Source organism: Loxodonta africana, chromosome 11 (assembly GCF_030014295.1).
Source record: "Loxodonta africana isolate mLoxAfr1 chromosome 11, mLoxAfr1.hap2, whole genome shotgun sequence".
Classification (NCBI taxonomy): Eukaryota; Metazoa; Chordata; class Mammalia; order Proboscidea; family Elephantidae; genus Loxodonta; species Loxodonta africana.
In genome coordinates, this window is record NC_087352.1 from 1,393,393 (window position 1) to 1,404,398 (window position 11,006).

The window sequence follows — 11,006 nt, forward strand, 5'->3', positions numbered from 1 at the left end:
ATCTGGGATCTTAAATGGATGGGGTGGGTCCTGGGGGGGAGTGTTGGAGGATTATATCCAGAATACTTGTAGCATGCAGTGTGTGTCTCAGTCATCTAGTGCTGCTTTCTTGGCTGTCTAGTGCTGCTATAACAGAAATTCCGCAAGTGGATGGCTTTAACAGACAAAGTTTATTTTCTCACAGTGTAGTAGGCTAATAGTCCAAATGCAGGGTGTCAGCTCCAGGGGAAGGCATTCTCTCTCATCATCTCTCTATCATCAATATTTCCTGAACTAGGAGCGTCTCAAGGAAACCCTGGCAGCATGGTGGTTGAGTGCTACAGCTGCTAACCAAAAGGTTGGCAGTTCGAATCCACTAGGCATTCCTTAGAAACTATAGGGCAGTTCTACTCTGTCCTATAGGGTCACTATGAGTCAGAACTGACTCCACTGGAACAGTTTTTTTTTTTTTTTTTTTGGAAGAGCTTCTCAGTGCAGGCACCCCAAGTCCAAAGGACACGCTATTCTGGCTCTGGTATTAGGTCCCCCGTCTCTCTGCTTGCTTCTCTTTTTTATATCTCAAAAGAGATTGGTTCAAGACACAATCCAGTCTTGTAAACTGAGTCCTGCCTCATTAACATAACTGCCGCTAACCTCATTTTATCCATAGCATAAAACCAAACCCACTGCCGTCGAGTCGATTCAGAACTGCCCCGTAGAGTTTCCAAGGAGCGCCTGGCAGGTTCGAACTGCTGACCTCCTGGTTAGCAGCTGTAGCACTTAGCCACTACACCACCAGGGTTTCCATCTACAGCATAGAGGTAGGATTTACAACACATAGGAAAATCCCACCTGATGACAAAATGGTGGCTAATCACGCAGTACTGGGAATCATGGCCAAGTCAAGCTGACGGATATTTGCGGGGGGACACAATTCAATCCATGGCAGAGTGGGATGGGGTTGGGAGGTTCAGTTGCTGACCCTAGGGAGGAAGGAGTTAAGTGGTGCTGCTGTCACCTGAGCTGGGCATCAAATTACCTGGGTCCAGGTTCCACTTGGATGGGGCGGAGCCAGACCAGCACCTGGGCTTCTCTTACTGCTGCAGGCCTAGGTAAGCTCCGACGAGGAGGTCTGGGGGAACACCTGTGGCTAGGGAAAGGCTCTTACTGGGGGCCCTCACTTGACTGTCTGTCCCCAGGCCCCCAGCTATGGCCCTGCCCCTACCTCCAGACCCTGGGACCCCATCAGAGCCCCTTGATCACCCCCCTGGAGCCCCTAGGGAACCGGACACTGCTGGGTGCACCCTCTGCTCTGCATCTGAAGAGGAGGGAATCAGGTGGGGGCTGGGGCTCTTGAAACTTGGGTCCCAGGACGATGGGGGCAGGGGCAAGCACCCCATGAGGGTAGAAAGTGTGGCTGTAATCACCTGGGGATGTGAGAGGTAGGGATGGGGCAGGGTGGGGCGGGCTGGACAGCGGGAGCACTGAGGCCCCGTCAAATGCCTCCTACCTCCCAGGCTACAGCAGGCCCAGAAACTGGGGCAGGACTCTTTGGACCCTCTTGAGAACTTCCAGGGTGGGCTGGGAGGCACTGAGCCTACCACCAGCACCCCCAGATTGCCAACGGCCTCTTCCCATGAGGAGCCAGCCGGGGGCAGACACTGTGAGGTAAGCTGAAGCCTCTTGTGCCAGCCCCCGCTTCCTCTTTGTCCCCCAGGGTCTAGCCTCCACTTCAGGGAGGAGGGGGCGATTCTGTAAAAGGCAGGAGAAAGGAACACTGAAGGGCTCAGGGAAATTGTTCTTTACCGAGAAGTACAGAAGTATTTCAGTATTTTACCAAATGGGAGAGAAGCATCTCAACACTGGCCCTGGTACAGACAGCCCCATCATGCTCCTCCTGTCTAAACCCTCAACCCCAGCATATCCGAGCTTCTAGGAGCCTTGAAAACCTGGAGACCTTGAACTAGAGGTCCCCCAGTCTGGCTCCACTGGAAAGGATTCCCAGTAAGAACCACCCAGGCCTGGTGCCGACCCAGAGATGGACTCTGATGCAGAGAAATCACCCAGAAGGAACAAGGCTGCAGAGGTGAAGTGGGGTGGTGGTCCTGGTCACCACTGGCCCTGATTGGGCCCCTGTGTTCCCTAGCACCTCATCTCTGGCCACGAGGTATTGGAGGCTGAGCAGGACAGCCTGGGCCTCTGCTTCCTTGGGCTGGGCCTCCAGCAGCAGCACCTGGATCTGGCATCAGCCCAGAGTGGGATGGTCCAGCTGCAGGTGGGCAGGCCCCAGGGATGGGAGTGAGCTCCTTGGGCAGGGGGGATATACAGGCTTATTCCATGTTCCAAGCCTTTGTACAAGAAATGGGGGGTGTTACTCCAGATCCCAAGTTTCTGGGCCCCCTAATGTATGTATGGGGTGACTTCCAACCGTGTGTCCCGGGCCTTGCAGGCAGACCTACGAGGGGCAGCTGAGAGTGTGGATGCGCTGCTGGCGTTCAGTGAGGGGCTGGCACGGCAGGGTGAGCTTCTGGCCCAGGCATCGCAGGAGCAGGTCCTGAGGGCCCTCAGAGCCCAGCGAGACAGCATATTCCGGTGGCTGTGGAGGTTGCAGGCCAAGCTGGTCAGCTACAGGCTGGTATGCCCCACCTTGGTGGTCCCTGGCCTGGGCCCCAATCCCAACCCCCATAACCTCTGTCCTCTGATCCAGGTGTTTGAGGAGGCAGACAGGCTGGACCAGGACTTGGAGGCTGAAGGGGACTCAGATGGGCAAGGACCTGGTGGGGTTTGGGGGCCCTGGGCACCCGGTGGCCTCCCTACCCCTGCAGAGCTGGAGTGGGACCCAGCAGGGGACGTGGGGGGCCTTGGGCCCTTGGGCCAAAAGGCAGCCTGGACACCAGGGGCCCCTTGTGAGCTGTGTGGCCACAGGGGCCCCCAGGGCAGAGGACAAGACCTTGAGGTAAGAACAGGGGAGCACCCCCCACGAGGCACCCACAGGACACCTCCGTGTGCCCCCTAGCAGGGTCCTCCCCTTTCCAGGAGGTCTTGATGTCTGTGTGTCTCCCTCTATCTCTGTCTCTTGGTGTCTCTTTCTGTTTTGTGTCTCAGTGTTTTTCTCCCTCCTTCCACGTGTCTGTCTTTGTCTCTGTTTCCCTCTAGCTCACTCTGTCTGTTTTCCTCTCTCTCGTCTGTCTCCATCTACATCCTCAGCCTCATTCCCTCCCACTCTACCCATCACTGACCCTGCTGCAGCCACACTACCCTCCTGACCCTTCTTCAAACATTCCAAATTCTCTCCCACCTCAAAGCCCCCTGGCGCATCCCCAGCTCACCCCCTCACTTCATTCCAGGCTCTGCTCCAAGGCCACCTCTTTAGAGGCCTGTCCTGGCCACCAGACACCACCACTCCTTTGTCTCACTGTTCTTCCTCACAGCACTGACCACATCTTGACGTTATACATTTGCTCATTAATTTATGGTCTCTCTCCTGTAGAATATAAGCTCCATGGAGGCTAAGACTTTGTCTATTTCTACCTGCTCTGTGTCCCCAGCTCTAGAACAGTGCCTGGTGTGTAACAGACCCTCATTAAATATTTGTTGAATAAATAATGTCTCTTCTGTTTCTTTGGCTCTGCCCCCTTTGCCTCTCCCAAGATCTCTTTCCCAAAATCTCATCCCTATGACACCCCCAATCCTAGGCCCTCTCCAACCTCTTGCCTCTTTGTTGCTGGCTCTCCAAGGAATCCTAAACCTCCTTCTCCTGGCAGGACATGCTCACGTTCGACCTCAGCCACCAGAAACACTTATCAAGTCACCGAAGACGCTCCCTGACCCGGAAGCCTCAGGTGAGCTGGTCCTTAGCCAGATAGATCACTCAGAAATCTTAATGGCAAGTGACAGAAAACCAACCCAAACTGAATTACACAAAAAAGGGGATGTTATTTTTTTCATGTAACTGAGAAATCCAGGTACCTCAAGTTCAGCACCTCAAATACTGTTAGGGCTCAGTCTCACCCTCTCTCGGTAACACTTCCCCAAGGATGGCGTCCTTCTCAGAAAAAAAGACTGCCTCAGCAGCTATGCACTCACTTCCCACTGGTTTACCCACCTTGGGGGCAGAAGAGTGCCTCTCACCTTGACAACAGCCAAAGTCCCAGGGCTGACTCCCACTTGCCCAGCTTGGGTCATGGGCTGTACTCTGAACCACAGTGGCCAGGTTGGTGGAGTGCTCTGATTGGCCAGATCTGGGCCACCTGTCCAATCATGGAAGCGGGGATATGGAGTCAGCTGCCCTTGCTGAACCTGACTGCCCCCTTCTCCAACTGAACTACTGTTACTAGGAAAAAGGGGATTGAATGTAGTGCAGGCATGAATAAAACACTGACTCCATTTGAAGATATTCTGGGTGCTTCGGTCATCTAGTGCTGCCATAACAGAAATACTACAAGTGGATGGCTCTAACAAAAAGAAATTTATTCTTTCACAGCTTAGGAGACTAGAGGTCCGAATTCAAGGCACCAGCTGCAGGGGGAAAAGCTTTCTCTCTCTGTTTGCTGTGGGGGAAGGTCCTTGTCATCAATTTTCTCCTGGTCTAGAAGCCTCTCAGTGCAGGGACCCCAGGTCCAAAGGATGAGCTGTGCTCCGAGCACTCCTTTCTTGGTGGTATAAGGTCCCCCATCTCTCTGTTCCATCTCTCTTTTGTATCTCAAAGGAGATTGACTCAAGATACAACCTAATCTTGTAGATTGAGTCCTTCCTCATTAACATAACTGCTTCTAATCCTGTCTCATTAAAATCATAAAGGTAGGATTTACAACACATAGGAAAATCCCATCAGATGACAAAATGGTGGACCATCACACAATACTGGGAATCATGGCCTAGCCCAGCTGACAGATATTTTTGGGGAACACAATTTGGTGACAGAAGGAATCCTAGGAAAGGAAAAAAAATAAGCCCAGCCCTGCAGGTCTGCAGTAGTCAGGGAAAATCCACAGTAAGTGTTACTTCTTTTCATCCTGCTGCTGGCTGCTGTCTACCTTCAGGACAAGAAGAGGCAAGCATCCCCCAGTCCCCAGGATGTGATGCTGGGGATGGATCCTGGGTGAGATGCCTGGGAGGTGGGTTTGGGGTGTGGGGGAAGGGTTCTGGGGGTAGCACACCCATATATCTGACACCTCATTTCCCTTTGCAGAGCCGCTGCTCCTGCACCCAGGCAGCCTTTGACCTTCCTCCTCCTCCTCCTCCTCCTCTTCTTCCTCCTGGTGGGTGCCATGTTGCCCTTGCCCATATCAGGGGGCCTCTGCTGCTCTCACGCCCGACTGGCCAGGACACCCTACCTGGTGCTCAGCTATGTCAATGGTCCCCCCCCAACCTGAGTACACAGCCCAGACACGTGAAATAGATGGTGACAGTCAAATGATGTGTGAGGATATCGGGGGCTTTGAAAAAAAAAATCCATTGCTGTCAAGCTGATTCTGACTCAGTGACCCTATAGGCAGAGTAGAACTGCCCCTTAGGGTCTCCAAGACTGTAATCTTTATGGAAGCAGACTGCCACATCTTTCTCCCGAGGAGCGACTGGTGGGTTAGAACCACCGACCTTTCAGTCAGCAGCTGAGTGCTTTAACCACTGTGCCACCAGAACTCCTTATTGGGTGCTTAAGTACCCAGAACCTAGGATAAGGCCCTGATGTGTCTGGATGGCCCCCTCCCTGAGCACACACCCCTGCCTGTCTCCACAAACCCCTTGGCTTTGAGCACAGAACCTGTGAATCAGCCTGTCTTGGTTTGGGTTCCTCCAAACCCTGAGAGAAAGATTCAAGCACACGTAGTTTTTTTTATCTGTGAGGTGATCCTAAGAAGACTGGTAGGGAATGGGGAAGGTAAAGAGGGAAGGGAGGACGCCAGTGCTGGGTGAGTTAATGAGCTGGTTGTGGCTCCTGGCACCCAGGGACCACCACCCACCGGGGTCCTCTAGGAGACTTGAGGAACACTAGGGATGCTGTCCCACCCACAGGGTGAGGAAGCTGTAGCATTTATATCACAGCTTCCATCCCTCATTGGTTGGGGGCTGATCTCAGAGACGTAACTCCCCAGCACTCTGGCCTGTCCTGCCTGTGAAGACCCTGAGGCTTGGCACAGGTGCTTGCTACAGGAAGTGAGCGGCATGTACAGGAAGTGAGCGGCATGTACAGGAAGTGAGCGGCATGTACAGGAAGGGCTCAGGAGATGTGCGTGTGTCTGTACAGGTGCTCTGTTCAGACATTCTACGTGATGAGCTTCTGGGCTGGGCCATGACTGGTCAGGACTGTGAAATCCCCTTCCCCAGATCTTGACAACACCAGGCTGAACTGCCAGGGTTTACTCCTAGAGTCCTGTCTCCAGCCTCAGGTGTCGAAGCTTATCTCCCTCCCAAGAGCTAAAGGTATTGGGACAAGAAGTGGAGCAGAAGCAGACTCAAGAACAGAGGCAGGAGCCCTGGGCTGGGCTCCGGGGGTGCACTTAGCACAGATCCCAGCTCCTTTAATTCTCATGAGCACTCACAGTGTGGCCCTACTTAACCCTTCCTTGGATCTGCCCAAGCCAGAGAACTCTGCTGCTTCAACCAGTGGGCCAGTCTAGAGGATTTTAGAGGGGGAAGAGACAGCTCTCCATACTCATCCTCTCCCAGAAGGCCACTTATGGGTACGTGCTGGTGCCTCTGAAAAAATCCCCAAGCACACAAAACCCTTGAGACCACCAACAGGGCAGTAAGCACATCCTTAATTTTATTCCCTTTGTTCAACAGCCCTGGGTGTGTGTGTGTGCACGGGTTGGAGATACCCCTCAGAACCATCAATAGAGGTCTTGAGGGGGCTTGAGTTGGTGAGCTGGGGTGAGGGATCCCTAACTCCTTCCTGACCAGTCCTGGTTTGTCACAATTAACGGGGGCGGGGTTTTCTAAAGAGGGGTTCCAGACTTCTTATCGTCCATCAGGGTATCTTTACCCAAACTCCTTTTCAGCAAAAAGTCTGCTCTTCTCAAAGTATGGGAAAGGTGAGTCATTTTGAGAAACTAAGGGGTGGTTATGTTCTCAGGGATCAAGAGAGGTATCTCGGTCTCTCTTTGCCCATCAGGGAGGCATCCCTGCCCCCCATGCCTTTGGGTAAGGAGCTCTCAGCTTGATGAGGTCCAGCCAGCGGGCGTCCCACCCCAAACCGTCCTGCAGGGAGTCCGACAGGTCACCACGCAGCAAGCATCTCTTGGTGTCCATCACGGGACTCTCTGAGCCCCTCACGCCGCCGGAAGAGCTCTCTGATTCCACTAACCGGTGAGCCAGGCTCTGGAGACCTCTAACCTTCCATCAGGAGGGCTCCCCAGCTTCCCCACGCAGGCAGGCGCGCCCCCTGGCCCCATCGAGTGGGCTCTTCCGCCGGTCACCGTCCACCGGGCGGTGTCTTCGGTACCCTCGCGCCTTCGAGTGGACTCCGCGGGCCGTCCCCGTCGTCGGGCAGGCCCCCCGGGCCTCCCACACCGCCAGGCTCCCGCAGGCGTACGAAGGCGCCCATAGCCGTGGCGTGGCCCGAGCGCAGCAGCTGGAGCTGGCGCCGTCCGCGGCGGTACAAGTACTCGATGCGCAGCACGTCGGAGCGCGGCAGGCCGGCGTGCCGGCGGAACTCGGCCCGCACCCTCGCCTCGGCGCCCGGCTTCCCGCGCCCGGCGCGCAGCAGCTCGCGGTACAGGCTCAGCACCTGCCTCTGCAGCCGGCTGGGCCTGCTCATGGCGGCGGGCGGGCAGCGGCCCACGGCACCCAGCCCCGAGGTCGGCCTGGCCGCAGGGGTCAGGGGCACCCAGCCCCGAGGCCCGCTCGGCCGCAGGCGTCAGGGGCACCCAGCCGCGAGACCCGCTGCGCCGCAGGCGTCAGGGGCACCCAGCCCCGAGGTCGGCTCGGCCGCAGGGGTCCGGCTAAGCGGGCGGTCACGTGAGCAGACGTTTCCGCTCCGTGCGCCCCCCCCCCAGTCCCGCCTCCCGCGGAGCTCTTTCCGGTGATGTCGTGCCCCATTGGCTAGCGATGCTGTACGTCACACTGGCGGGGCGGAGCCTCTGGTTGGCTCGCTGGAATCTCCGCCCCACAGGAAGTCGGTGCCCTTGAGCCGCCTGCGGTTTCCCGGAGGGGAGGGGAAGGGTTGGGCGCGTGGACGTTCAGGTCCTGGGTCGGAGGGGCGAGCGCGTCCTGGCCTAACGCCTGGGTGCCAGAGGAGCGGGGAGCCGGAGGTTCGGTCCCCAGGGCAGGGAGAAGGCAGGCCCGCGCGCGTTTGTCATTAGTCGTTTATTACAACCGTCTCGGAAGCTCCCGGCGTTCCTCCCCCAGGCCAGGTCTGAGTCGGGAGGGCAGGGTCACGTGGCGGAATCTCGGGTCGTGGCCGGCGGGATTGCCTGTCGGCGCTGCGGGGAGACACGCAGAGGCGTGGCGCCGGGCCGGCGAAGGCGGCTTGCGGCGCGGGAGCTGGGTGGTGGCGCCCCCTGCCGGTGGGCGGCGGGAGCTGGGAGCCCCACCGGTCGTCGAAGCTCCGAGTCCCGCAGGCCCGGAGCAGGTCGCCCAGGCTGGTGGCCCGACGCCCGCCGGGGAGCGTCAGGTCGTCGGCCGCAGCTCCGCTGTGGTTGCCGCAGGCTGTCCGGGGGCGTCCTCGCGGCGCCGGCGAGACCCACAGGGCCGCGGCCCCCTTGAGCTCCACCGGCACTCGGAGCACTGGGGACTGCTCGATGACCGCCCCCGAGCCCCCAGCCCAGCGCGCCACCACGCCCCTGGACACCTGGGCCGGGAGCCGCGTTCGGCGCGCGTTCACCTGGGGAGAGGGGAGGCGGGTCAGGGGTGGGCGTGGGGGCGGCCCGGGAGCCGCGGGGGCTGGGAAACCCGGGAATCCCGCCGGCTGTGTCCCTATCGGAAATACAACCCAGGTCTTTTCCAGAGGAATGAAGTGTGGGGTTTGCTTTGACATCCTCTACTAGGAGCAAAACAAAAAGAGTGCGAGGAAAAGATGAGATCAAGAATGGCACGATAAAACTGGAGCTGGGTGATGGGTTCACGGGGCTTCATAACACTATTTTCTTTCGTGAGGGTTGCAAACTTCCTTAATAAACACATTTCTAAAAGGGAGCTGTAGGGGAAAAAGGCCCCTGGAACCTATCACAACTCTCTTACCTGTATTTTCATAATCTAATAATTGTCTAATGAGCACTTACTATTCTGTTTTAATATTGTACTACTATTTTATAATGTGTAGTACAGTATATGGGGCCCTGCTGGCACAGTGGTTAAGAGCTACAGCTGCTAACCAAAAGGTTGGCAGTTCGAATCCAACAGCTGCTCCTTGGAAGCCGTGTGGGACAGCTCTGCTCCGTCCTATAGGGTCGCTGTGAGTCGGAATCGCAACAGCAACAGGTTTTTTGGTTTATGATATAGTATGTTAATGTCGTAAAATAAAATGCAATGCACTGTAATTGATATTTTAATATATTGTCACCTAATTGTGTTTAAAAATTGTGTTACGCATGTTTATTTTACACAATTTTTTTGTAGAATTTTTGTGGTAAAATTTTTACATAATTTACATGAATATTTTGCTTTATTCTTGATTGAAGTTATTTTAATATTTTAAACAGTAGTTGTTATTTAATTCTCACAACACTCTGACAAGGTCAGTCTATGGCACTGTTTGCCTTTTACAGATTAGGAAACTGAGGCCCAGAGAAGTAATGTACCTTGCCCAGGTTCACACACCTGGTAAATGTCAGAGCCAGGTTTTGAGCCCAGAGGGTCTGGCCCCAGAACCTGTGTTTTTAACTACGCTGCTTTGTATACTACCTCTTCCGGTAAATATGAACGTAGCTCCTAGAGCAATCACAGCTTGTAGGTATTGAGCGCTTAGTGTATAGCACTTTACATGTATAATCTTCACAGCCCCCCTTTGTGGCGGATAATCTTCGCCACTTTTTGTGGATAAGCAAACCTAGGCCCGGAGAGAGGTTAAGTCACTTGCCTACACAAGAAGCCTGAGGCACCAGGTTTGAGCCAAAGGCTCTGGCTTGGCTTCTCTGCCGGGCTGTTCTAGATCCCCCAGCTCCTCTCTCCCGGCCCATCCTCCCACTTCTGTAGTAAGCCCTGCACCGCACAACTAGATTCTGTTTCTCAACATAGGATTTCAGACTTTTTTTCCCTCTTTTAAGCACTATCCATTTTGCCTGCCCATGCTGCTAGTCTGCCTCCATGTTCCTCGGGGACCGTATGTCCTCTATCCTGCCTCTCTCCTGGATTTCCAACCTCTTCTGTCATCACTAAAAATCCCTGAGTCTCTCCCATCTCAAACATGATAATAATAAATTAATTCTAAGCTATGCCTTGCCCTCTCCTTCCTAAACCAAAAAACCAAGCCCATTGCCGTCGAGTCGATTCCAACTCATAGCAAACCTATAGGACAGAGTAGAATTGCCCCATAGAGTTTCCAAGGAGTGCCTGGTAGATTCAAACTGCCACCTTTTCATTAGCAGCTGTAGCAAGCACTTAACCATCTCCCCCACCAGGGTTTCCTGCTTCTTCCTGGATGATTTTTATTCTCCCCTTTCTGCATGGATGACTTGTCAAAAGAGCTGTCTACACCTGTTGTCTCTACTTGCTCAAGTCTCACTCCTCGCCCCTGCAATGCTGGTGCTGTGCCCTGCCCCCTGCTTCCTGGGCCCTGTGATTTCTTAAGTCACTAACAGAGTCCTTGGCCCTAAGTCCACAGACATTTAGTGGGCTATTTTGCACTCATTATTTGATTATTTATCACCACAGTCTCCCAACAGTCTCCTCTCTTCTGGCAATGTTTCTCCCTGGTCCCTTCCTCTTTCTAACTTCAGGTCTCAGCTCTTTTGTCACCTCCTTCAGGAAGCCCACCCTAATTTCCTGACCTGGAGACTCCTCCTCTGGGCTGGACTTAGCCAGTGGAGGTCACTGTGAGATCAGAGAAGCATGGGGGATCAGGGCAAGGAGACTTAGCCAATGGAGGT

General features: G+C 54.9%; 2 protein-coding genes across 2 annotated transcripts; one reads left to right on the plus strand and one right to left on the minus strand.

The window, feature by feature from the left end:
• The first annotated feature begins 488 nt into the window (after positions 1-488).
• On the plus strand, positions 489-6,150 carry SYNE4 (spectrin repeat containing nuclear envelope family member 4). The gene is given in 8 exon segments (XM_064293517.1): positions 489-1,316; positions 1,497-1,647; positions 2,126-2,253; positions 2,419-2,614; positions 2,687-2,935; positions 3,717-3,821; positions 5,022-5,080; positions 5,171-6,150. Coding segments are annotated over 8 exon segments (1,200 nt in total). The 5' UTR covers positions 489-1,188; the 3' UTR covers positions 5,355-6,150.
• A 568-nt stretch (positions 6,151-6,718) lies between these two features.
• Positions 6,719-7,937, minus strand: SDHAF1 (succinate dehydrogenase complex assembly factor 1). The gene has a single exon (XM_010601623.2). The coding sequence runs from the start codon at positions 7,736-7,738 to the stop codon at positions 7,394-7,396; it is 345 nt and encodes a 114-aa protein (XP_010599925.2). The 5' UTR covers positions 7,739-7,937; the 3' UTR covers positions 6,719-7,393.
• Positions 7,938-11,006: the final 3,069 nt, after the last annotated feature.

Excerpts from the sequence above, each read along its gene's own strand:
- SDHAF1 (XM_010601623.2), bottom strand. The coding sequence starts at position 7,738 with ATGAGCAGGCCCAGCCGGCTGCAGAGGCAGGTGCTGAGCCTGTACCGC.